Below are 27706 nucleotides of genomic sequence, written 5' to 3' on the forward strand. Positions count from 1 at the left end.
TGTCTGCCCCCTCAGGCCAAGGCAGCAGTTGGAGGTTTACCACCCACAAACTCCGGAACCAGATACCAACAGGTGGGTGTACTACGAACCTCAGGCCTGCCCAAGGCCTAGGAGAGAGAAAACAAAAAAGGGGAAAGGAGAACAACGGCAGTGGTGGGGAGGGGCAGTACGTGGGAGAAGGGAGCAAACAGTTCCGCTGGTAAAGGACAGCGCAGGCTGCCCCCCTGTGTGGGCAGACGCGGGGTGCTGGCCTCACAGGGACTGGCAAGGGCGAGCCTAGGGAGGCGGTGTGTGGCCTCCCTGGGGTTCGCCCTGAGGGCCAGACTGTCCACAGGAGCCACGCGTTTCTTGCAAAGAGTCTGAATGCATTTATACACCAAGCATCATCTGCAAACTGAAAGTCTTATACTGCTGTTTTCTTTTTTTTTTTAATTAATTTTTATTGGAGTATAGTTAATTTACAATGTTGTGCTAGTTATACATATACATATATCCACTCTTTTTTCGATTCTTTTCCCATATAGGTCATTACAGAGTACTGAGTAGAGTCCCCCGTGCTATACAGTAGGCCCTTATTGTACTGCTGTTTACAAATAAGGGTAGATCTGTCATGGATGATGAAATAGCTCTCATTTGTCAATGTCTCTGAGTAGTTGCTTCTTGTCATTGCCCATTTTTTCTAACCACGGACAACTAAAGCACAAGTACCACATGGGTCTGCGAAGTTTTTCCTGTTGGGGGGGCGAGGGGATTTAATTTCTAAAGGTATAAAGCACTCTCAAGTAAGAATTAATATATTTAGGTCCTAAATGTCCACAAATAGGGGACAGGAAAAATAAATGATGCTGTAGTGCAGGGTCAGCACCCCACGGCCCGTGGCCTGTCTTGGTAAATCAAGCTTTACTGGAACACAGCCATGCGTGTCTGCATATTGTCTATAGCTGCTGTGCACTACAGTTGGGACAAAGACCGTATGGCCCAGAAAGCTTAAAATATTTACTATTTGGTCCTTTACAGAAAAAGTTGGTGAATCCCTGGTATAGTGTATCATTAAACACACTACAGCTATTAAAAAGCAGAGTCAGGGGGGACTTCCCTGGCGCGTCCAGTGGTTAAGATTTCGCCTTCCAATGCAGGGGGTGCGGGTTCGATCCCTGGTTGGGGAGCTAAGATCCCACATGCCTCATGGCCAAAAAACGGAAACATAAAACAGAAGCAAAGACTGTAACAAATTCAATAAAAACTTTTAAAACAATGGTCCACATCAAAAAAATCTTTAAAAAAAAACAAACAACAACAACAAAGTCAGCCTCAACTTCATCTATGAACAGGGAGAGATGCTCAAGATACAATAATGAAGATGTTTTATTTCTAACTCTGATCCCTGAGGTGAGTGGGCCCCGTTCACCGGTTTTTTGTTGAGCTTCACAAGAGGAATTCGCTTCTGGGGAAGGCTGAAAACAGGGCAGGGAAGACAGGACTCTGGGCAACAGAAACGCCGGGGCTGGGGCAGCCTCCGCCCCCCATGACCCATCCAGGGATCCCCGAGGGCTGAGGAGCGTGTACACCCCCTTCCCACGCTAGTTCTGAAAAGGATAAAAAATACTCCTAGGTAAGGACAGAGGTCAAAATATGACCATGGCCTTAGGTCAGTTTCCCTACACAGAGGCCCAGAATCAAGCAGACGACCCCACTGAGGCACGGCTGCGCTGGGTGGAGCTGGGTTCCCCCAGGGGCGAAGCTGAAAGAGCTGCGCAGGGCGCCCCGCCCTTCTTCCCAAACTGGCAGTCAGGTAAGACCTGCCCAGCGAGGTGCGGGGACCCGCCCCGTCCTCCTGGAAACCCCCAGAAGCCTCCTGCAACGGCCAGCTCGACGCGTCCACGCCGGGAAGGCGCGCGGGCCGAGCCGCTGGGCCCACGGAGCACAAGGGCCAGCCCCTCGCTCCCCGGGCAGGACCCGCTTCCGCCCCGGGACCAGCCACGCTGCGCCTGCGCGCTCGCGCCTTCCCGGGGAGGGGCTGGCGGTGGGACCCGGCGCGGCCACGTCAGCCCGAGGAGGGACCGGCTCCCGGGATGTTTCTCACCATGGCTCTCACATCGCAGGGCGTTGAGAGCGAGGCCGACCCCGTCGCGGACTCCTCAGCGAAACCTGCAGTGCAGCCGCGCGCCCACCAAGGCCTGTGGGCGAGGAGGGCGAGGAGCGCGGCCATCGGTGAGGATGGGGGAGAGGCGCGTACCCGAGTCCGGAGAGCACGTGGAATTCCAGACACTGACGCCCCCGAGCTGTGACCCGTGTCCCCCGGAGGGTCGGCTGAGAGGGCACCGTCGCTCTGCCACACGCTAGGTGTGGGCTCTCGGGCCGTTTCTTCCCGTCTTTGTTTGTGAAATAGAGCGGCTGTGAGGCTTCCGTAAAACTCCGCGCACCAAGGCCCGAGCACGGGGCCTCGACCCAGCGACGCTAACGTTTAATAAACGTGACTGCCGTATGTTTCAACAACGTCCAGTTTTTATAATACTCACGTATTTGCTTCTGGGATATGTGATGACACCCGCTCTGACCCCCTCACAGTTGTTAATTGACGGACATGAAAACGCTGTGAAAAGTATAAATCCAGAGCCAAAATCTAAAAAGTACTAATTAAAGCACACTTTATATAAAAACTATACTCAGAGTGCCGTCAACAGCCTAAAGTGCTTATATTGTTTTTTTTTTTAAAAAAGAAAAAAAAGGAAAGCAAAGCCTTAATTCAAAATGACCAAGTGAGCACAAAACTTTATCTCCTGTTCCTCCCAATACCCCCAGTAAAATGAAGAAAAGGAGCAGAATAAAAGGGTTAAACACCCACCACAGAGAATGGGAAAGGGACACGCGCTGACCAGAGATTTGAACACATTCTGGGAAACTGTAAACAGAGGGAGGACTGGTGAGGCCCCACGAGTCTCCTGCTCGACAAGGACGAACTCACTTCCTGCGCACAGAAATCACAGGGAGGCGGGCTGGAGGGGCCCTCCCCGTGAGCTAACCCCCGGTCCTCAGCGGGCAGGGGAGGCGCAGACGGGGAGGGGCAGCGCCACCCAGGCCTGTGCCGCAGGACCCCCGTAACAATCTCGTTTCCAGATGGGCAATCAAGGACCGAAGATTCGAAGTGCGTTGCTCTAGCTCAAAGCGGCGGCGGCAGAGCCGGGCTGGGAGCCAAGACTGCTGGGCACCGCCCCACACTGCCCCCTCCAAAGCCACCCAGCCACTCACCGCCACATGCCACAGGCCCCTCAGCCCTAACCCGCTGGCATCAGAGCATAGAGCAGCACGACGTCTTGTGCTTTTACGGCCGCTGGGTCAGGTAAGAAGCAGGACGCCCAGAGGAAGACCACAAACGGAGCCCCGGGCTGACCCCGGCTCCCTCCCAGCCTCGCCCTCCCGTGACAATTCATACGTTCCTCGGACGTCCTCCTCCAGGACTACTATTTGCTTTGACAGCAACAGAAACGCCGATGGGACGGAGTCCCCAGGACCTGCTCTGCCCCTGCAGATGCCCTTCAACGTCCCCAAGTGGCCACCGCTCCACCCCACAGACAGAAGCAGGAGGAGGATTACGCAGATAACTGTTTAATAGAAACCGTTCATTGACTGTAAATGAGTCTATATAAAATAAACCTTAGTTTAAAAATGTTTAAGAAGTCACACCCACCATTGGAGGTGATCACCTGCACTTCGGTGAAGTTACGTAAAAGCTGTCTGCAAACTGGTTAAGGTCTCAGCAGAGGCCTGGAGAATCTTCAGCTCTTCTGTCCACAGTGTTTCTACCAAAGTTAGTTGGTTTATCAAAGCCACTTCTTCATCTTTCATATGAGAAATCTGGAAGTTATTTTTAAATGATTTTCTTTAGTGTAGTAAAATATACATAAACATAAAATTTAACATTTTGACCATTTTTAAATGTACAATTCAGTGGCACTAAGTATATTCACAGTGTTGTATAACCATAGCCACCATCCATCTCCAGAACTTTTTCATCATCCCAAACAGAAACTCTGTACCCATCAAACATTAACTCCCCATTTCCCCCTCCCCAAATCCCTGGTAACCTCTACTCTACTTTCTGTCTCTATAAATTTGCCTATTCCAGATATCTCATTTAAGTGGAATCATACAGTACAGGGTATTTGTCTTTTTGGGTCGTGGTTTATTTCACTCAACACAATGTCTTCAAGGTTCAATAAAACTTTTTTTTTTAATCCTAGTAATGTTTTCATTCAAATAAGCTAATTCCTCATTTAATTAAAACATTCATTAAATAAAAGGGAAAGGCGGGACTTCCCTTGTGGCACAGTGGTTAAGAATCAGCCTGCCAATGCAGGCCACACGGGTTCGATCCCTGGTCAGGGAAGATCCCACATGCCGTGGAGCAACTAAGCCCGTGCACCGCAACTACTGAGGAGCCTGTGCTCTAGAGCCCGTGGGCCGCAACTACTGAGCCCATGTGCCACAACTACAGAAGCCTGCACACTCTAGGGCCCACGTGCCACAACTACCGAACCCACATGCCACAACTACTGAAGCCCACGCACCTAGAGCACATGCTCCACAACAAGAGAAGCCACTGCAATGAGAAGCCCGCTCACCGCAACGAAGAGCAGCCCCTGCTCGCCGCAACTAGAGAAAGCCCACGCACAGCAATGAAGACCCAACCCAGCCAAAAAAAATTTTTTTAACAAAAAGATTTTAAAATAAAAGGGAAAGAGTACCTTAAAAATCTATTACCAAGAATTCATGCAATAATTTTACCCATTAAAAGGTGTAGACACATGTTAACAGTCAAAACAGTCAAAATAAATGAACACAGTGTTCATTTATGAAGGCATTAACAACACCCTAAGAAGGTGGACTATCCCTATCCAACAAGTATCAGGACAAAACAACTTCTTCATCAGAACACTTCTTTAAGAAAAGAATGCAATATTCTAGAAACATACCTTTTGAAGCACAGCCTTACTCTCCTTGATGAAATAATGGCATATTTTCTGGGCTATGTCCAAACTTGTCTTCTCATTTGTATCTGAAATTATTTCCCCAATAAGTACTTTTTTCCAGCATGTCCTAGAACCAAAATATTCAATAAGGTCATTTCAGCAGGTTTTCAAAAACAGAGGCAGCTTTTCCACTTGAACACTTCTCTATTTTTCTGGAAACATAATAAAACTCATTCCATTAGCACGTTCCCTCAAACCTCCCACCACATGCAGGTACTGTGTTGAAGCAGACAAGGTGTACAGGAAAGAAGAAGGAACGCTGAGGATAAGAAGCGAGGGAACTGGCGCTCTCTGCAGGCTGGGCCTGAGTTTTATTAGCACCACAGTCCTGCGTCTGGCACATGAGTAAGAAGAGTCATGTCCACCAGCCACAGGAAGAGAACAAGGGACAGACAGGAAGGTGAGTCCACAGTCAAAGTACTACCAACTAAGGAGCAAAGGCGGAGGTTTTCCTTTTCTTCAAATGACAGCCTCTCCTAAAAAAAATGGCAAACGGAACAGGACATGTTTCACAAAGTAAAATGCTCTGCAGATGGAAAGAGGAATCTACAGTGAAGCCTTTCTCTACACGCAGGTCCTTCCAATTTTACACTACGGAAGTCCATAGGAAATGGGGCTCAGTGGGCTGGCGGGGCCAGCTTTCTGCAGGGGAGGCAAGAGGGGGCCGCGGCCAAGGTGCCGAGCAGGAGGGGCTGAGTCAAGCCTGCAGGCCGGCGAGGAGCACTAACCAGGGAGGAAGGGGGCGGGGGGACGGATGCTGGATGCGCAGAACGCGGACATGCACGTGGCTGAGGAGGGAGAGGCCACGGCGACGGCTCCGCCATCCCAGTGGAGGGCACAGAAGTCGCTGAGAAATTCAGAACAGCCCAAAAGCCATACAGAAAATGGAAGTCTTAGATGTCGTCAGCTTCAGGGATGATGGTGGCAACCCCAGGAGCAGGTGAGTTCTCGGGAAAGAAAGGAAGTCAAGAAATAACATTTGGGACTTCCCTGGCGGTCCGGTGGTTAAGACTCCGCACTTCCACTGCAGGGGGCACGGGTTCAATCCCTGGTCGGGGAACTAAGATCCTACATGCACGTGGCACGGCCAAAAAAAAAAAAAAAAAAAAGAAAGAAGGAACGCCATTGCTATGTGCCAGGAACAGCGCTTTATACGCAGCCATTATCTGTTTTAATCTTCACGACCGCCTAGCAAAGAAAGCATTATAATCCCCACCTCAGACACAAAGAAACTGAGAATCCGGAACAGTAAAGCACTCACCCTAAGTGACGGAGCTAATGAGAGGCAGAACTAGCATGCAAATACCCGTCAGGCAGAATCCCAAACACATGCTTCCTCTGCCACGCCACTCAGGTAGCCAGAAAGCACTCAGAGGGAAGAAAAGACGCCTCAGGAGGACCTCTGGGAAACATCCAGTTGCTTTATTTAATTTGAGGTTGACGCGTCTCCAAGAAAGACTGAAAGAAACTTATGTGGGTACACGCGAGATAAAATAAAACGCAAGATGAATGGATAGGGAAAACAAGACGAAGGAAAGATGCGAAGAAGAAAGGTAAGATACAGCCAGGAATGAGTCAGTGATAAATTGCATGCCTTAGAATCCTGCACACATGGATGGACCACAAATTTGCCTGAGTTTTCTAGCGAGCAATAAAAAGAAGGAAACATATCGGATACAGAATTCAGTGTCTGTACGACAAAACACACCATCTGCTGAGAAGACACAACTGCTTCTGGTGTTGAGACCAGGGGATAGTTTTTCTCCCCAGGTCCCTACAGAAAAAGAAGTAAGCAACATCATAAACAGCAACACCACGGGCACGATGGAATGAGCACAGACTACTTCTAGGCACCATGCTGAGGGCTACTTCTGGCGTTATCTCACCTGATCCTCCCAACTGCTCGAGGATGGGGTTCGCCATCTTCAGCAAGTCCTCCCTGTGGTGTCTCTCACCTGAGATTTGCTGAGTAGCGGGCATTACCCCCCAACTCCCTCGCAAGGAGCTCCAGGGCTGGGCGGCGCACAGCCGCGTGTGTGACTATCCTTTCCACGCTAAGGGAAGGACCAACAGTCTCTCAGGAACAGTGAGGACCTGACCAGGGCGCGTGTCTACACCGGGGGCTCCTCACCTGCCTCCTCTATGGAAACAGCCAGGCCTCTCCTTGAGCAGGGGTCTGGATCTGCCCCCAGGACAGAACCGGCGGGGGGGGGGGGGGCCCGGCCAGCGGTCAGGAGCTCGGTCTGTTCCCAGGAAAAACCCACCTGCTCAGAGGCTCTCCTCTGACCAGGGCCAAGGCGCACGCTTTTCGAAGTGTTTACCGTGAACAACGAGCTGCAGGTCACCAGGGGGATACACGTGAGGAGAGACCAGTTCTCAGGCCCGTGTACTCTATGACTCTAAAACCAGAATTCCAGAAATGGTGCAAACCTAGAAGTGAACCACTCCCCACACGGGCAAGTTACACAGAGAAGAAGCAACCCCAATATACAAGGGCATTCCTTTCTCCTCTGAGGTTGGGCCTTTGAATGTAAGCCCCAAAAAAGCCAAAGTTATGTCCAAATCGTAACTATAGCTCATGACCAACACACAGGGAACTTACAATTCTTCAGCTTCCAGACATAACAACTTAAGAGCTGTGAGTAACCGCCAAGACGGTCCATCCCATCCAAACGTCAAGTTTCTAAAGTAGAAAAAGAATAGATATATGTATATGTATAACTAAATCACTTTGTTGTACACCTGAAACTGACACAAGATTGTAAATCGACTACACTCCAACATAAAATAAAAATTAAATTAAAAAGAAAAAAAATTACCAATCTGTCATTTCGGTGCTTCATTACATCACGGTAAATGACTAAAAAGCCAAACATTTTTTTAAAGGGGCCACTAAACATTGCACAACCCGTGGTCTTAGTCACAAAGAGAAAAGTAAGTCTACAAATACTTAAGAATAAAGCCTGAGTAACAGAAAATTCTTTGTGTTAAAAAAAAAAAAAAGTAAAAAGCTATTTTTATTTGGTAAGAAGCTGAACTTGGATGAGGGGGCCACAGTGAGATGAATGATGAAGAATCTGGATGATCCTCAGGATCAAACAAATGGCAGCCACCAGAGCTAGTGTCCCTCACAGTGTTGCTGGATTATTTAGAACTTAATTTCACCTATAGAAGAAAATCTGAAAGGGAGGGTCTCAAACCCAGTTTATCCCATTTGGCGTGGAATCACCTAGGCTTCCCCCGTCCCAAGAGCCTGCATCCTGTTGCCGGGTGACTGACGGCCAGGCTGGCCTGCAGTAGCCGATGCCACCCCACCTGACCACATGTTCGCCACAAACACACTGGGCCACCGATCAGTACATACGGGGCTCTCCCGGTACAGTAACTTGAGACTTCAAGCTTGTACCTTAGGTCCCCGAACAAGTCTCCTGACCAGCATCTTCCCCTCCTGTGTACCCCGCAACATGAAGCACGATGTGCCGCACATAGTAAGTGCTCAGTAAGCAGCTACCTGTCACGGGATACAAGTCGGGAGGCAGCTCACACCTGTAAAAACCCCAGCTCTCAACTTTTCATCAAGATTTCCTGAAGGAATAATTTCTGGAGAGAAACACTTACTCTATAAAGTCATGATCCTCTAAAATGGAAATCTTTTGGTTCATCCGTTTATCTGTTGATGGAAGATATTTAACAAGTACATCTGCATTAAAAAAAAAAAAAAATCAGGCTGAGATTTAGGGTATAATTCAGGTGGAAGTGGGGGGGAACCCTTTCTTCTCAGCTTACTTTCCTTCCTGTCAGCAATCAAGACGTGTAAACAATTTTACCTATTTCACATCAAAAAAATCTAGTCTTCAAGTCCAACTCAATGAGAGTATGATTCAACCCTTTGAAAAGCTACAAGAATTCCAAGGCAGGGGACAAAACATCTGCTACCTCAGCTCCTGCTCCCACTAAGCAAATCAACCCACGAAATCGGGTAATGACATTAGCAGGACTGCTGAGAAATTACACCCACCAAAAGTACAGCCTCCGTACAAACATGAGGAAATGTTTCCAAGACTCAGTTTTTAAAAGCCAGAATTCAAAACTGTCTGGATATTAGTGACTGTAATCATAAACAACTGAAAATGAACAAGAAAAAATTAACAAAGCTTTTTGGGGTCATAGGATAATGAGGGATTTTTCTATTTTTAAAATTTCTTTTTACATTTCTCTACTTTTATTTTTAAATGCAGAAATAATGAAAGTGTGAATTTTGTTCAAATTATTTAACAAATCAATACTTCATGGTCATCAATATTAAAGTTATTCTGATAATATAAGGCTAATTTCAAAGCTAGCTTTCTAAGAGACCCAGCCAAGGCCCAGTTTTCGCTTTTCCATTTCATTTTGAGAAATAACATTATTACTTTGGCTAGTAATAGGATGGAGTAGTATCACCTTGACCAAGTCTCTATTTCCATTAGAACTTATATTAAAACTACCTCAAATTATACACTCAGTAAATCTCTAGCCATTTCTTCAATGCCTAGAAAACTATTTCTCTGCTGCTTCAAGGAAGGGGGAAAAAATCAGCCCCCTATGTACTATTTTTAATACTATATTTGAAATTTTCACAGCATAAATTTAATAGGTAAATCATTATTTTAAAAAGAGTAATACCAATGATGGTGCTAGGTAACAAAAGAACATAAATGGAATGCATATTTTATCATGCCATTAAACCGCCCAAAGAAGGACTGTGTAACATATTTACCCTGTGATTGGTACAGCACCTTACACACAGTGGGTGCTTCATAAATATTTTTTACTTGTTGCTCTCTAATCCTATTTTATCTTAAGTGACAATGTCTCAGTACAAAAATTTCCATTTCTTGCCATCTATTAATACTCTATTTATTTCCCTAGCAGTTTCTCTTTTCTTCCATTCTACTGTCTGACCTAATGCAATAAAAGTCTTCTCAGTTCTTCTTATCCTCAATATCGATCAAAGCTTTGCTGGCTTTACTTCAACACCAAAATGACGTGGTCAATAAGAATTAGGCTAGCCCTGCCTAGGAGAAAATAAATGATATACGCTTTAAGGTTTTGCCGTTGTTACAAAAACTTAACATAACCACAGATGGGGAGGTGGGGAAATCTATCATCTTAGTGATCAGAACCAAAGTTAATTCCAACCTTTTGAGACATAAACACAAGCATGAGGATTGCGGATGGAAACAAATCCATACTCGAGGAGCAGGCGGTGGTTATCGTGAGGGCCATAGCAGATGAGCACCTCTTTGTGTTTTCCACAGCTCACAGCTGTTCTAATTTCATAACAGCGAGTTTCCTCATTAAACGCTGCTTTTACCTAGAAAAAAGAATTGTAAAAGATGTTTTTAAAGCAAAGCAGAAAACTAAAAAGATTAAGTGATCGTATTAATTTAAGCAGGATGCCGCTTTCAAGCACTCATCACGGAATTTATCCACGTGGAGAAAAAATGCCAAGTCCGCACTTTGGCCCCTTTGGTTCTCCTCGACTTCACCCCATAGGGGTGGGAGGGAGTCCCGCCTGGGGGCTCTGAGGATGGCCAAACACACGACACCTGACATCAGACAGATGAGTAATGGCAGTTTATTGTAAGTCACCCATACAGCCCAGGGGGAGGACACAGCACGCCACACAGGGCCACACAGGGGCTGCGCCTGGGAGCGGAATGACAGCAGAGGCCATGGGAAGCAGGCCTGCAGGAGCAAGCGGCGATGCCCTGGTCCCCCTGGGGCGATGTGATTTGCCAGTCTGAATAATTTTGAGGGCTGGCAGGGAGGTGACACGCATTCGGTTGAGGACCAGGCGGGCTACAGCCAGTCCGGCTGAGGGCAACTTCCCGCTGGGTGGGAAATATCCGGAGAGGGCAGAGGAACTCACGGTCAGGCCTTCGGGGCCCCGCGAGGCCCAAAGACGTCAAGGCCGAGCATGAAATTTCAGGTCCTACGATACACAGCCTTTTGTGAGCAGCATGATGTTGGCTGATACTGTCATATGGATTTTGTGACAGCTTTGTTAGGTAACAGGCCGAGAGGAAAAGACCAAGGAGACCGAACTGCTCCCACAACAAGCGGCGGGTACAAGCACTGAGGCCTTCTCACTAAGCAGCAAACTGCAGTGAGATGAGGATAAGAACAGGCTGAAATTCTACCTTGCGGCATCAACAAGAGATCAGGGCCAAGGCTTGCGGTGTCACGTCAAAAGCCAGCTGCAGTGCACTTTCGACCAGGGGCTGGCGATCTTTTTCCATGAAGGGCCAGAGAGTAAGTATTTTAGGCTTTGCCAGGATCCTGGGACCACGTGCCCTAGACTGTAGTTTGCAACGCCCTGACACTCAACTGTAAAATCCCTGGTTTGGAACATAAATGCACTTAACAGCCCAATAAAAAGAAAGTCACGCCAATGGGGACTGACCGAGTCCCTGTGGCCAGTACCCTACTGTCCTGTACCCCCTTGACTTTATTTCAGCAATATCAGCCACAGAAACACCCATCCACCCTCAGTCTCCTTTGCTTAATTTTGTTAGAAATGCATCTTTCTAGAAAAGCAACGAGCAGACAGGCACGGCGATGGCTGCGGCCTAAGAAAGCACAGGTGGGGCCTCCCCTCCACGCCCACGCGCTCCTCTCGTGGGCACGTGGGCTTCTCAGGGTGGCACGGGTCACGAAGAGGACAGCGTGGGTGCGGGTCCCGTCAGTGCGCCTGCAAGCGCACCCTGCACAGGCAACAGGTTAGCTGACACACAGACATCCTGTGCCCTCATGCCACGCCTTCAGCCCCATGTGCCCCGCAGATACAATCATCTCCTTTATGTGCTGGAGCAGAGAAGCCTGGGGAAGAAGAGATCTCCGACTGACTCCCAAAGTGGGACCCCTTAACGATTTCCCAGAAATAGCCATCCAGCCAGAAACTGTTAACTGAACACCTACTACGTGCCTGGCCCTGTGCTGAGCACTGGGGTTACAAAAGGTACAAGGCCAAGTCCCTGTCCTCTAAGACTGCAGAGCTCCAAGGGGCGAAGGAGCAAGTCCCTCAGAGATCACAGCAAAATGCTGACAGCGAAGCCACCGAGTGTGAGAGGGAAAGAGACAGGAAAGCAAGCGAGACTTCAGCCCCAGGTCTGAAAGGAGGAAGAAGGATGCTGCACCACGGGGAGGTGGCGGAGGGCTAGGGTTCGGGCCATACAGGGGACAGAGCACCTGCAGGCCTGCAGAGCAGAGCAGGGAAAGTGGCAAAGGAAAAGGATGCCGGAGGGGAAACAGGGTCAGGAAGAAAGAGAGGAGCCTACCTGACAGCAGGTGGGTTGACCAGCTGCACCTCTCCCCGTGGTTCTGCTCGCTCTCCCGAGTCACAGGTTCTACACATTAGAGCCCTTCCTACTGAAACCAAACACAGGTCTCCCGGTTAACGTCTCACCTGGGCGTCGGGGCTGTGGTTCAGCAGATCGAGGAACGGGGCGAGCGCGCAGGTGTCTGGCTCTGCGGAAAAGCACTGCCTCGGCGCACGCTTCCTGTACACAGCCCTGGTGTTCACGGTGCACCAAGCCCACAGGAGCGCGCTGTAGCTAAAGATGCTCTCGACGGCCTCTGAAAACAGAGGCTGCAGGGAAGAGAAAAAGTCTCTGGAGGAAGAAACGAACTCCTGCACGTGGGTTCTCTGCTCTCTGGCCTTTGCTTTCAAAGGTTTGGGAAGAAGATTCACCACTTCTGGCTCCAAACAAACAGGGCAGGTGTAGGCCTTGGGCAAAACCTCCAGGTAAGGCTTCCAGGGAGACCGGTCCCCAGCATGCCTTTCTGAAACTAAAAAGGCGCAAAGAGCCAGCACAGGAGATGGAGGAGGCTGCCACCTTTTAAAATGAAAAGCAGATTAAAGGAATTACTTTCATTCAAAATATGGCATAAGCAAGAGGTACAGATATCCTAGGGCTTAGTTCTGCTCCCAGAGGGACTGTGGCCAAGTTCACCTAATGCACCCAAGACAGGGTCTTCCTTCCTCAAGGCTTTCCTCCCCGGACTGCACCCCAGTACAAATGCAATGAATCAGTCACACTGATGCAAGAACTGGCTCACTAACCCGAGTTCCAGCTTTGTTTGCCACAGATTCTTTCTTCCAAAAAACCTCTTTGCTTCCAACTTGGTTGTCCAGTGTTAAAGCTTTTGCTGGAATTTCACTTGTTTCACTTGGTTAAGGATATAAATCTTGGGGGTTGGAGGGCAATCAGTGGAAAGAACCTAGACGTGCCCCATCCAACACAGTAACCACTGGGTACATACAGCTATTTCAATTTTTATTTTTTTTAATTAAATAATATTGAAAATTCTATTCCCCAGTCATACAAGCCACATTTCAAGTGCTCTTGAGCCATATGTGGCTAGTGGCTACCATACCAGACAACACAAGGTAAAACAATGCTATCATTGCAGAAAGTTCTATTATATGATACTAACCCAGGCAGAAAACTGAATAGGCTCATTATATACCTGTTACAGATCTAAAGCTTTTGTCTTAAATTTACCCATTCTATTGCAAATTATACATTGCAGTATTTTTATTTGTTACCAGTAAAAAGATCACGTGTTGCATGAATGTATTTAGGAAAGTTTTCATTAATCCTTCAAAGTACAGATTCCTAAATTACCATGCATTCTACTCAAAATTTCAGAAAATGTTAATACTAAGAGCATCCTTGCCTCTACTCAGGCCAATGAAAATACACCAGCCCTCTTACAAAAGTAAGCCAGGGGAAAAAAGTCCAGAACTTACTGTGGGTTGAGAAACAATACAATCTTTCAACCTTTATAATTTAGAAACCCATTATGCTGAGGATCTCCCTCACGCTGTCCTCAGAAACCCACCCAAAACAGAGACCCCCTATCACATAAGCCAGAAAATAATTCTCAGCTCCCATGCTGGCCTCCTCTTTTCTATGCCAAACGAAACCAACTCTCTCATACTGTCAAGAGCTCTTCATAGCTGAAGGGGAATTCAAGCAAGTACAATAAGGGTAAAAATAAAAGAGTAAGTAGAATTTGTCAAGACCTACTACAATGGAGGGGAGTGGACTGTCATGAGTCAAGGCACTCAGCCGTGATTTACATCTATTATCCCATTTAATCCTTATTTTCTAGTAAGGTTAGATCAGGATTCAAACCCACATCCCAAGCAGCCTATTAAAACCTTAAAAATGCAGTTTACAATGAATTAAGAACCAACTTCATAAAACAGAGTAAACCTTTCAAATCATTTCAGATATTTATTAGCTACATGAAAGGGCTGGGTCCTAATGAACTATGTCTTGGACGACATACTCTCCAATGATATAAAGTTTAAAGGAGAAGCACTTGCCCCAGACAAGCAGGTGAGCGGTCACTTACTTGGCAATATACGCCCCTAAGTAGCTTCTAAGCACTGTGTCCGTGGTGAGCAGGCAACTCTCAGGCAATGAGATAATCATCTGTCCCTCCTTGCCAAAGAGAAAGTAAAGTTTAGGACATCCATGCTTTGGGAAGGACCTGAATGAGCCTTTAAAGTCCTTGATTCCACAGTCATCTAATGAGAACCCAGCAGAGCCCAACCACAGATGACCGAAGAGCCCTCAGTGGATGGGCTCGCCAGTTTCAGTCAGCAGACGCAGGCAAGGCTGCTCTCACACCAGGGACAGACACTACATCCCAGCAAGAATTAAAGGTTAACTGTGTGACTGACACCCACCACCGGTCAACCTTCCACCAGAAGGGAATGTGGAAACACTCTGACAACTCAAATCATATTATTCCTTCATTTACTGACACCAGGAAATAGTGCTACCTATAGGCAACAGACAGAAACCACTCCAAAAAATTCTTCCAGTGAAATCCATGTGTCCAGTGACTATTCCCAGCAATGGCCTACTCGCCATATAACCTGTGCCAAGTGGCTGAAGAAACAAGGGCAGCCCCCCCAGCACAAGGGTCTCATGTGACCACCTCCCAAAGTATAGCTTTCAGTTTCTCCCACTGAGACAGAAACATAGAAAGAAAAATCAAGATGTCAAGGAAGAGACATCAGAAACAAAGCACTAAGAAGCCAGATATAAGATCCTGCTTTCATCATAACTGGCATCTAAGTTGGTTAAACATCACAGCCAAAATCTCCTGGGTTCAATTTCTGGTCTCCTCATCTGTGATTCAAGATTGAGTTGGGATGGTCACTACAGTCCCTTCCTGCTCTGACATCCCATGACATTCTGATTTAAAAAAAGGCACTTAATAAAATGCTCTCTGTCTTGACTGGGGTAAATGTCTTCATCATCAAAACTCATCAAACTGGACACTTTAAATCTGTGCATTTCACTATGTGTAAAATATATCTCAATTTTCAAAAAGTTTTCACAAAAAAGCCACATTTGAAAGTACATGTAAAGCAACTGCCAATTATCATTTCATGATCTAAACAAAAACTACCCATAGTCACTGCTATATTCATGAGAGGTGTATTTCTCCCCCCAAATTCTGCTACAGAATGAAGTCATATACCTCCCCTCAAAAAGAAAAATATTGCACAACAATGTTAGTGTACTTAATACTATTGAACTGCACACTTAAAAATGATTAAGATAGTAAATTTTATGTTATGTAAATTTTACCACAATTTTAAATGTTTAAAAAAAAATTTAAGATAGCATAATAGAATTACAACATTAAAAGCTACCATTCTTTAGGCTAAAGATATATACACAGCTGGGTTTTTTTATAAATTAAATTAAGGAACTAAAAATAAATTAAAACAATTTTGAAATAGAAAATTAAGATTATTACAAATAAATTAAGGAATTAATTTCTAGCTTTACAGAAAATTGTGCATTAGATACCCTTTAAGCAGCACAGAAGAACTGAAACAGACCTTGGAGAGCATCCGCATGACTTACCTCCCGCTTTCCAGGTGAGGAGACAGAAGCCAGGAGGGTTAGCAGCCGGCTGGGCTGCCAGGCTATACTTACCATGGATGCTCAGATTCGAGCAGCTCCCTTCCACCCCCACCCCATCCCCAGCGCATTTAAAATATGATCCGATTTACAAAACCTGCTGCGGCAGAGACTGCTAATCGCCTACCCCCAACACGCCCTCCCTGCTCCTCCTCCTCCCCGATGCAGTCCCACCTGAAGGGTGCAGGGTCGCGGCAGCTGGGAGCTGGCAGAGGAGACAGAGCTGGAATTTCCGGGATGAAGGGAAGCCTGCCCTTCCTCACCCCTTGCGCCATCCTGCTGCTCAAGCTCCTGGAGCTACACCCTGGAGCTGAGGGTGTGGGCCTCCCTCTCAGAACGTGGATAAGAGCTGGACGGAGCCCAAGAGACCAGCGCGCCAGCCCAGGTCTGCCTGTCCAGGCTTGTTTACAGGACGGCAAGAGACACTTGCGCTCAGTTACCTTGGATTTGTCTCTTATACGCTGCAAACTTAATTCTAACTGACAGAACTGTATTCAAATTTATCCATTAAGTAAAAAAGAAAAAAAAAATCTGTATGTCTAAAATATTTTTAATTCACTTGTTTGAACCACAAAAACAAAAACAAAGCAGCAAAATCTACTTTGGGTTTCAAGATAAGAGAGAAACTCTCACCTGTAGGGATGTTTTGCTCATCAGCCCTCTTCCTGTACCTAGGAATGCAAAGACAGAAAAAGGGTAAATCCTACTCTTTCTTCAAGGTCTTAGAGATACTATTTTGCATAAAAGATGTGGATGAACTTCAAAATTACACAAAGCTGAAGCTGAGTGTCTCGCATCCTTTGACTCCCAGGGGAACCAGAGGATCAAGAAGCTATTCTAGGGCTTCCCTGGTGGTGCAGTGGTTAAGAATCCGCCTGCCAATGCAGGGGACACGGGTTCGAGCCCTGGTCCGGGAAGATCCCACATGCCGTGGAGCAACAAAGCCCGTGCGCCACAACTACTGAGCTTGCGCTCTAGAGCCCACGAGCCACAACTACTGAGCCCACGTGCCACAACTACTGAAGCCCACGCGCCTAGAGCCCGTGCTCTACAACAAGAGAAGCCACCGCAATGAGAAGCCCGTGCACTGCAACGAAGAGTAGCCCCCGCTCGCCACAACTAGAGAAAGCCCGTGCGCAGCCACGAAGACCCAATGCAGCCAAAAATAAATAATTTTTTTTAAAAAAAGAAGCTATTCTGGAAAATGGCCCGACCTCCTTTTGGGTTTATAATCTTGAAGGGCAAAGTCAGCTTCAGAGTCAACACCTAAAGATCATCACCTTCAGGCAGATCTGCTGCTGGGCCTCTTACAGGAAACCTGAGGCTGGCCTCTCTCCCCGGGGGCTCACCAGCCGCGATGGAGCCTAATCCTAGCACCCACCCGACCTCAGAGGCTGGACCCGCAGGCCACTTTCACCCACTGCCAGACCCGGCCTTCCCCAGTAATCATCTCGAGTCTTTGACAGAATGACCAGCAAAGCCCACTCAGGTCCCACAAAGCCTGAGGCCTACCCCCTCCCCACCCCAGCCAGGCAAGCCATTAGCCACGCCCTCCTTGACCAGAGGAGCTCAGCAGCGTAGATCCAGGGCCAGCTGCTTCCCGTGAGCCAAGGCCTTGGCCAGAGCACACTCACAACACTAACCTCCGCAGCAGCTCTGTCAACGCCACCAACACGCAGACGTCTACCCCTCTGTGCCCAAGGCTGCCCTCCTGCAACAGTCAGACGACAGCTTCTCCGGCAGGGATGGGCACAATAGGTATGACCTGTAACTATCATACGGAGTCTCTCTAGTCATCTTCTCAAATCCACAGTTGTTGACTTTTTTCTCTCAGCTAGGAGGGTATATAATTCGGCAAAGGTCAACGCCCGCGGGACTAATGGGAGCTGCAGGTTCCTGGAGGGAATTCCCGCCTCGGGTCCCGAATCGGGTGTCTGGCAAGCTTGATTTGACGAGTCATCTCCCTACCCAGAAGCGTCTGTCTGCTCAAACACATGGTTTTGGTTTTAAGAACTTATTTAATTTCTTCTGTGTGTCCCACGGTGGAGTTAATCATCCCTGTGGGCCAGAACCCTTCCTGAAATCAATTACTAATGAGAGGATTTTTTTCTGTGGGGTCATGCTAATTTAAGTGGAAATTTCTCTTTGAGCACACATGAACAGAACTTGGCATGTGGAATATATCCGGAAGATACTTTACCTATACGTCTACAATATAGTATTCAGTAGATCAGAAAGCAGATCACAGTAACCTGCACTTACTAAGGCAAGGCAGCAAGTGGCCATGAGGATCTTATTACAGACTTCTCCCTGCCTTATAATTTCTGCTACCATCCATCTACCCGGGAGGCCCCGATTTGGACACTGCTTTTAGCATTAAAAGGAAATACTAGGGTCAGCTCCCAAAGCATAAATCAGGTCAGAGTCTGAAGACTGAATCCTGCTTAAAACTTGGGAGCCTTGCCTTGCCCCTCCATAAACCAAGACTAACTCCCCAGAATTCTGTACATTCTGACAGACTCCCATCAACATGCTCTCCTATCATACACTGATTAAGAGCTGAAGATATAGAAAGCACTTTGGGAAGGTGTTGCTGACTGCATGCTTGTGTCCCCCCCCAAATTCATATGTTGATTTCTCAGCCCCCAGTGAGATGACTTTAGGAGGTAGGGCCTCTAGTAAGTGGCTAGGTCATAAGGGTGGAGCCCTCATGAATGGGATTCGTGCCCTTATAAGAAGAGACAAGAGAGCCTGCTCCAGCTCCCAGCTCTCCACCATGTGAGGACACAATGAGAAGATGGCAATTTGCAAAGCAGGAATCGGTCCTCACTAGACACTGAATCTGCCCACGCCAGATCTTAGACTTCCAGCCTCCAGAACTGTGAGAAATACATGCCTGTTTTAAGCCACCCAGCCCATGGTAATTTGCTACAGCAGCCCGAGCTAAGGCAGAAGGTTCCCTGACCCCAGAACTGTAAGCACTGGGTTCTGATCACTGCCAAACCACTTTGCTTTAGCTCCTCCAAGACCATGAATCTGGAGGTGGGCCCAGAGGAAGTTGCTCCTACTTTTAAAACTGCTAACTCTTCACTGCTCCAAACCATAGACAGATTACTTATTTTCAGGAATTCGATTGAAACCATATGCCAATTCCTGCTTGATAATTTTAAACCTACCCTTCTTAAGGCAAAGTGACACCCGAGGAGTAGGCAGGCCTTAGGCACAGCAAGTCCACTCCTGACACTACTTTCCCTTGATCATCTCATAAAGAACTCTATCCAGTAAAATCTTAAGAGTATGGTTTTTACTGACCGTTCCTTGACACACAAAAACAGAAAGTTAAACATTCTGTTAGAGGCTGATAAATATGGTTCACCATCATAAAGAAGGAGCAATCCTAATAGAAGATGGTTCAAATCAAGTATTTTAGCCCAAAGTCATCATGTATAACTGACACATAGGGAAAAACTTTACACACATCGCCTCACTGGACCAGGGGCACACGTGGTAAATCATTTATCTTGGGTGATATATAAGGAAGTTAGTTTGCTCAAAGTTAAATTACCTAATGGGTACTTGAATGATCATTTTAATCGCCAAGGAAAGCATTCAGAGGCATATGATTTAAATATTCTACAAGGTGAAATGTCTGCACCTGCCCTGTGATACAGAACTTCAAGGCCCTCAGCACATAACTGTCTCTGTGCTACAGCAGATCTGCAGCACAGAGACAGGTGGTCCTCTCTGTGGTTACCTCAAGCCCACTTGTGGACAGAGCTGGGTCGCCTTGTATGCAGGCACAAGCCCATAACAAGCTGCCCAACTTCTGTGAGAGAATGTTCCGGAAGAGAATGCTAACCCAAACTCCATGACAAGCTCCTCAATTTTCAGAAAACAATGTTAATCCAACCTCCACAGCAAGCTCCTCACCTTCCAGAAGAGAATGTTCACCCACCCCTGTTCAGGTGACTGTGGACGCCAGGGCCACACAGGGGCTCCTCCTCCAACGCTCGGGGGGCAATACCGCTGAGGCCTCCCTAAGGGCTCCTCTCCTGGAGCCACCCCCCAGGGGCCAAGCACCTCTGCTGGTTCTTTGGAACCCCTCCCCTTAGAAAACTACGGTGACGCTCCTGAGCTAAGGGATAATCCCATCAGCCCGCATGGCTTGAAAATCCCATGAAATCACCGAAGCAGGTTGATGGGGACACCAGTCCCCACATTACACAACGTCCTCCCAGAAAAGCCCAGTGAAGATGTTCCCCTCAGGTCTAAGTTCCAGAAATACTTGTACTTCTGATGAGTAAACAATTTAGCTGTGTTTACAGAACACTAAGATTCAGATAACTGATCATATACATTGGGCTGCTGGAAAGATGAGTCAAATCTGTAGCTCACCTCTGACAGGGGTATGAAATTTCATAATCATGGCTTTTATGTGTTATCCTTATCCCTGCCTTCGTCTTATTTTTCTATTCTCCTTTCCGTTTTCTAACTTTTAATTTTATTTCACCATTTTGGAATTTCTCTCCACAAGCCACTTAAACTCATTTTTAGAATAAGGTCAAGTAAATATTACACCTACAAGGCAGAAAGGCTGCCACACAACAGAAGATGTTAGATATTTTTTGTAGGGTTGAGGAGATGATATGCCCCCAGAAAGAATACAGCCCACTTGCAAGAATCACCCCTGCTTTCCTACCACCTGGGCCCACATGTGTCTCATGTGAGAGTTGAATGCCAGACCTTACCTGGAAAACGAGCAGGTATTAAGTTTGTATCTTCAAACTTCCTATCTTTCAGCCACTTCTTAAGCTCTATAAATTCAGGCTTGTAGCTCTCATTCACTAATCAAGAGAGGAAAGAAAAACTGATGATTAAAATCACTATATAATCAGATCACCATTTAAAAAGTAAATCTCTGACGAACTGTCTCAGACAGTCGTATCATAAAAGGGAATAAATTTCAAAACATGCACAAATAATGTAAACTAAAATAGAAAAACCACAAGATCATCTCAAAGATGCAGGAAAAGCATTTGATAAAATCTAGCACTCATTCCTGATAAATACTCCCAGCAAACAAGGATAGAAGGGAACCACCTCAACCCGACAAAAAATATCTAACAAAAAACCTACAGCTGACATATTTAAAGATGAAAAACTACGTGCTTTCCCCCTAAGATCAGGAACAGAAGAAGGATGTCTGTTCTCCCCACTACTATTCAACACTACACTGGTTCTAGCCAGTGCAAAAAGCAAAGAAAAATAAATAAAAGGCATCTATTATGGGTTGAATTGTGTACCCCAAAATTCCTATGTTGAAATCCTAACCCTCAGTACCTCAGGATACGAGCTTATTTAGAGATAGGGTCTTTACAGAGGTAACCAAGTTAAAATGAGGTCATCAGGGTGGACCTGGATCCAGTATGACTGGCGTCCTTATAATAAGGGAAAATTTGGACACAAGAACAGAGGGAAGATGATAGAAGAAACACAGGGAGAAGACAGCCATCGACAAAGCCAAAAAGAGAGGCCTAGAACAGATCCTCCTCTCACAGCTCTCAGAAGGAACCAATCCCGCTGACACACGCTTTATAGATGATCCTCAGGGCATTACTGAAAGTGAAATAAGCCACTCACAAAAAGACAAATACTGTATGATTCCACTTACATGAGGTATCTAGAATAGCCAAGTTCATGGAAACAAAAAGTAGAGTGGTAGCTGCCAGGGGCTAGGGGGAGAGAAGAATGAGGAGTTATTATTTAATGGGTATAGAGTTCCAGTTTTGCAAGATGAAGAGAATTCTGGAGAGTGGTTGTACAACAATGTGAATGTACTGAACACAACTGAACTACACTTAAAAATTGTTAAAATGGTAAATTTTATGTTACATGTAATTTTACTACAATTAAAAATTTTTTTTTAATTTTTTTAAGATCTCAAATCAATAATCTGAACAAATGGAGAGATACATCTTGCTTATGGGTTGGAAGATTCAATATTGTTAAGAAGTCAAGTTCTCCCCAAATTGATCTATAGATTCAAGACAATCCAAATCAAAATGTAAGCAGGCTTTTTTGTAGAAATTGACAAGATGATTCTAAAATTCATATGGAAATGCAAAGAACCTAGAATAGCCAAAACCACTTCAAAATATTGATTTCGAAACTTTTTATTACTATAAAGCTACAGTAACTAAGACTGTGTGATACTGTCATCAAGACAGACAAAGAAATCGATGGAACAGAAAAGAAAGTCTAAAAGAGACCCACACATATGTGGATAACTGGTTTTTCACAAAATGCAAAGGCAATTCCGTGGAGAAAGGGTAGTTTTTTCAATAAATATTGCTGGAACAACTGAAGTAAACAAATCATGGAATACTATCAGCAATAAAAAAGAATGACCTATTGATACACACAACAGAGAATTATCTCAAAATAATTATGCTGAGTAAAAGAAGGCAGATAAAAAAGAATGCATACTATATGATTAAATAAAACTATAAAACAAACAAGTCAATAGTGAAAGAAAGCAGATCAGTGGTTATCTGAAGATGGAGAGAGGGAGGGTTCAAACAGGGCAAGATGAAAGGATTACAAAGGGGAACAAGGAAACTTCTTGGGGTGATGAATATATCCATATCTTGATTTCGATAATGGCTTACTGTGTGTATACATATGTCAAAATCTATCAAATTATACACTTTAAATATGTGACATTCATTGTACATCAATTATACTTCAATGAAAGTGTTTTCTAAAAAAATACATGATCCAAAATCTAAGGCTCCTAAAATACGTTATCACAACCTAGAGAACAGAGTTTACAGCAAGAACATTTAATAAGCAACTACTACACTCCCAGCACTATTAACCACTGTGGAGAGCGTTCAACATGTTCCTCACCCTCAAAAAGTTAACATTTTAGTTGGGAAACAAGACTTCCATGAAAAACAACTGGAAAACCATAGCTCCTAAAGAATAATACCCAATAAGCATGATAACCCAGTGACATTAGTGAGAATTGGAAATGGCATTATCAAAAACTTAAGATCTCAACTCAGCCTCGAAGGTTAGAGAGAAACTGAACAAGCAGGGAGAAGGGAAGAAAGAGGTTTTGGCTGAAGAAGGACTTTGAGGAATGGCAGAGGTGGAAATGTGGGAGGTGTGCTCAGGAAATGGTGAGCAGAGAACCTACTGCCAACACAGGGAGTGGGGCGGGGGAGCCACTTAGAAAGGGAGTTGCTGTCAGGCAGGAGTTCAGAGAGCACACAAAAGAGAATGAGGGGGACTTCCCTGACGGTCCAGTAGTTAAGACTCTGTGCTCCCAAGGCAGGGGGCACGGGTTCAATCCCTGGTTGGGGAAGATCCTGCATGCCGTGTGGCACGGCCAAAAAAAAAACAGAGAGAGAGAGAGAATGAGGATCCTGGAGGCTCCTAAACCAAAAAGGCTACGTCCCTCAGAAAGTTAGACTGACAGTGACAAATGGAACAAGCAGCAGGGAAGAAAACAAGAATGTGGCGAACCAGCCAAGAGCCGGCTAAAGTCATCTCTGGGTAGAACAGAGAAGGAGAAGTTAACCTAAGAAAGGCCAGGTGAGAGTTAGTAGGACATGGGCTCCAGAGAGCAAAGAAGGATACACAGTCAAAGATTACCTCCATGGTGCTGACATGCTGGGGGTCAGCTAGGAGGAGTGCTATTAATTTTTATGAAAAATAACAACTGCATTTATGTAGTACTCTCCAGTGGGCCAAGCACTTTCACATACGGTATCTCGTTCAGACTGGGTTACACTGAACTTGAAATGATAAACTTACATCCAAACATTGATATCCTACAGGTAGCTAGAGGTCAGGAGAGAGGTCAGGACCAGAAACAGAAACCTGGGAGTCATCCCCAAAGAAGACACAGTTGAAGCAATATATCTGTATTTCTACAAGGGTTTAAAAGAATATAATGGCACTATTTAAAAGAATATTCTTTAAGAAATGTTCTCTATGAACATTGCTCATGTGGCGCAGTGGTTAAGAATCCGCCTGCCAATGCAGGGGACACAGGTTCGAGCCCTGGTCCGGGAAGATCCCACATGCCGCGGAGCAACTAAGCCCATGCGCCACAACTACTGAGCCTGCACTCTGGAGCCCGCAAGCCACAACTACTGAGCCCACGTGCTACAACTACTGAAGCCCGCGTGCCTGGAGCCCATGCTCCACAACAAGAGAAGCCACTGCAGTGAGAAGCCACGCACCACAACTAAGAGTGGCCCCTGCTCGCCACAATTAGCCCACGCGCAGCAACGAAGACCCAACGCAACCAAAAATAAATAAATAAATAATAAATAAATTTAACATTGCTCATGTGCCTCTGAGAAAAGCTATGTGTTAATATCAATCAACAAAGGATTCCTTTTTTTCATCACTGGCACCAAAAGAATCAAAGCTGTACCTCCTCTTGATTCAGAACTTGTGAAGAGTTTTCGTCTTCTGATTCGGCTTGTTCTTCCACCTCCGTTCTTCATACTAAAACTGCAGTTTCTGCTTAATTGCCCAATCTAAAATAAAAAGCATTTTCTTTGCCTTTCTTTCCAGCTGTATGATAATCACTGTTGTTTGTACCTATAAGGATTTAAATATACAAATGTAACTATTTAGTAAACCATTTCTTTAAAGTGTTTTTGTATACAAATTGTTTATACTGAGCTATAGCATGTGCAGTAATGGAATGCCCATTATATGGGTCCCTCTAAAACAGTTTTATCTTGAGGTCCTACTAAATGTTGATTAATCATAGAAATCCTCATAACTGATTTCATAATTGTGTGCTTTGGTGACGTTTACATCAACGATAATCAACATTTACTAAGCACCAACCTATCTGTACTTTGAATAAACAGTAGTCCTGAAGCCCCCATCTGCTAGGAAGTCTTAGAGAAAAAAACCAAATCCTCTTTCAGTGTGAAGTAAGTAATGATTTGTCCTTAAAACCAGCACCCTGAAATAAATATAAACTAAGCGGGTGTTTGCCACAGATTAGGGAGAAAATGAGAGCCAAGAGAGCAGACAAAACAAAGAGATGATAAGAAAATCTAAAATAACTACAGTTTCTATACGTTACTTCCTCGGAAATATAAAAATGAAATCTATTAAACACACCAGCATGATCAGATAATGGAGTGGCCTACTATATGAAGCCATTAATAGTTAAGTATGCGCTAAGATGTAAAAATGTCCAAGATATATTACATGAAAAACTAAAGAAGCAGAACAAATTCAATGATCCCTTATGAGTTTGATACTGTGCACATTTTATGTTTATAAAACAAGAGGCTTTAAGGAAGGATATTAAAAAATATGCACGGGGAGGGGACTTTTACTATTACTTCTGTATCCTCCTAGTCTGTGCCTTATATATGTATAAGTACATAAGTGACATAATATGAATATTACTTACGTGCATATATATGTGCATTTTAACCATACCACTGTTTTTTAAAAACCACTGAAAGCTACCGAACTGAAATTAATAACAAGACACGAACTCCAAGCCCTATTACTATCCCACTCCAGCACTGGAAGGTTCACTATTTGGTCGACCCGAAGTTGGCAAGTCCGGTCCCAGGGCCCCCGGCGGCTCGTCCCCTCCGGGTCCCCAGAGCCCCGCCCGCGCACGGGCCGAGACGCGTCCACACTGAGGCCCGGCCCGGCCGCGCGCGGTTCCCGGGGTCCGGCGAGCGAGCTGTGCACGTGGCGCCAGGGCGACAGCACGGCTGGCCGCACTGTCCTCGCCCCCAGTCCTCAGCCCCTAGACGTGAGGCCGCCCCACAGCTGCGACACACCCCGCCCCTCCCCCGCCCCCGCCGTTTTCCGGCCGCCGGGTTGGCTGGGCAGGGGGCGAGCTCAGACCCCGGCCAGTCACAAACTCCCCACCTTAGGGTCCTTCGCGCCTGCACAGCGGCTTCTCGGGTCGACATTCGCTAAATGAACGATTCCCAGATAACGGGGGGTGGGGGTAGGTGGGTACTGTAATGAGCAGCATCATGCCAGGCCTGGCGGGGGTAGGCCATCCGAACTCAGCTCTCTTTTTGACCCCCCCAAAATTAAAATATATGGAAAGCTCTGGCAGGAGCAGGTTCCCGTTACCTGGGCAACGGCAGGCCCAGCCCCGGAAGTCGACCCGCTCACCGTGGCACAGCTTCAAGATGGCGGTGGGCGGGCCCACGTGGAAACCCAGAACAGCGCGCCAGATGCTCGCGAGTTAAAGAAGCGAGCCGCAGCAGCAGGGGGAGGGATAGAGCGCCGCCAGGCCCGCCTCGAGTCCCCACTGACCCACGCCCTCAAGTCGCCAGGCGGAGCGCTCTTTCCGCCGGGGGCCTCCGCCTCTCGGCGTGCGCATGCGCATTGTGTTCCGGAAGCGCCACCGCCAAAACCGGCTGGGGTCAGAGCGCCCCAAAGCTGGATCCGGGTGCCGGGGGGAAGAAAAGCCTGTGGTCCGTGGACCGGGAACTGCGCTCTGAAAAGCCGACCTACGGAGTCCTTCCGTACTACCAGGGGAGGAACCGCCAAGTGCGCGCATCCCAGAGCAGACCCTCCCACCCCGCGCCTTGGCCCGCCAGCTTCCGCCTCGCCCTGGGGCCTCTCAATCCCGGACCTTCCCCCACTTCCTGGCCGAAGTTGCCTTGACCCCGCCCTGCCTCGGGCCACAGTCCGGCCTTAACCCGTTGCAGGCAGCCCAGCCCCACTTCACCCTGCTGTCTCTGTTGGTGTACGTGTCCCAGGATCAGCCTAACTGGAAAGTTCCAGTCGTTTATGTAAATATGCCTCCCTACAGGAGATGGGGCTCAATCTCTGCCCCACCCACCCCACCTTGATTATCTCTTGCTTCCAAGACAGCCCAGCATGGAAAGGAGGGAAAAGTAACTTTACAGTGGAGAAACTTGGCAGACACTGCCTTGGCCAAGTGATAAAGGTTAGCATTATGTTGATTGCGGAGTTCCCAGCTATAGGAAGGGTACTTCACCTGACATTTGGAGATGTTACTCTCCAAAACCCATAACGCTAGTTCTCTAACAGAGAACAACCTGGCTCTATATTGGATCTATTCCTTTAACTCTAACGGTTGTGTTGTTGCCTGTGCTTAGTCATGCTGGCTCTGCACCTTTGTGTTACGAAACGGAGAAAAAACGTTGTCCACAGCCTGAAATACACATAATAGTCCTTCCACGAGGCTCTGCCTCCCAGGCTTGCATTTTAAAGGCATAACACTTTTCATTTGTATAGAGATTAAAAAGTTGCAGAACTTGTTGAAGGTTTACGAGAACATCATGACCAGACCTACTGTGAACAGCTGCAAGAACAAAGGATTATCACACCCCTCTGAGTCTGGCCAGTACCAAGGGATCTGCAACAACCAGCCACAACCCCTCCCCTTTTGGTATAAAAGAAGCCTGAATTCTAACTTAGGTAAGATGGTTCCTTAGGACACTAGTCCGCCAGCTTCTCCGTCTGCTGGCTTTCCAAATAGTCACTATTCCTTGCCTCAACACCTCGTGTCTCAATTCATTGACCTGTCATGCACCAAGCGGTACAAGCTTGAACTCAGTAACAGTTCTTCCTTGAGAATAACATGAGACAAACCCACAAACACCTGACCAGTACAACCGGCCCTCTGTATCCACT

At 46.5% G+C, this 27706-nt stretch overlaps 1 protein-coding gene across 44 annotated transcripts in view; it reads right to left on the reverse strand.

Moving 5' to 3' along the window:
* The window catches only part of SETD4 (SET domain containing 4), a 459131-nt gene extending 432517 nt beyond the window's left edge, over positions 1-26614 (reverse strand). For 29 of the 44 annotated variants that reach the window (XR_009502969.1, XR_009502983.1, XR_009502978.1 and 26 more), the window contains exons 1-11: positions 25958-26162; positions 24477-24646; positions 20776-20871; positions 16661-16698; positions 14439-14527; positions 12481-12910; positions 10212-10386; positions 8649-8730; positions 7633-7713; positions 4974-5097; positions 3689-3855 (exon numbers count right to left, since the gene is read on the reverse strand). Coding sequence is in view for 2 of the 44 variants with exons in the window: in XM_059921498.1 (XP_059777481.1) it covers positions 3721-3855; positions 4974-5097; positions 7633-7713; positions 8649-8730; positions 10212-10386; positions 12481-12910; positions 14439-14527; positions 16661-16698; positions 20776-20871; positions 24477-24549 (1323 nt within the window). In the remaining 42 variants the exon portion in view is untranslated. The other 15 variants (XR_009502999.1, XR_009503000.1, XM_059921500.1 and 12 more) reach the window with 15 other exon arrangements.
* Positions 26615-27706: the final 1092 nt, after the last annotated feature.

The sequence above is a fragment of the Balaenoptera ricei genome, chromosome 4 (assembly GCF_028023285.1).
Source record: "Balaenoptera ricei isolate mBalRic1 chromosome 4, mBalRic1.hap2, whole genome shotgun sequence".
NCBI lineage: Eukaryota > Metazoa > Chordata > Mammalia > Artiodactyla > Balaenopteridae > Balaenoptera > Balaenoptera ricei.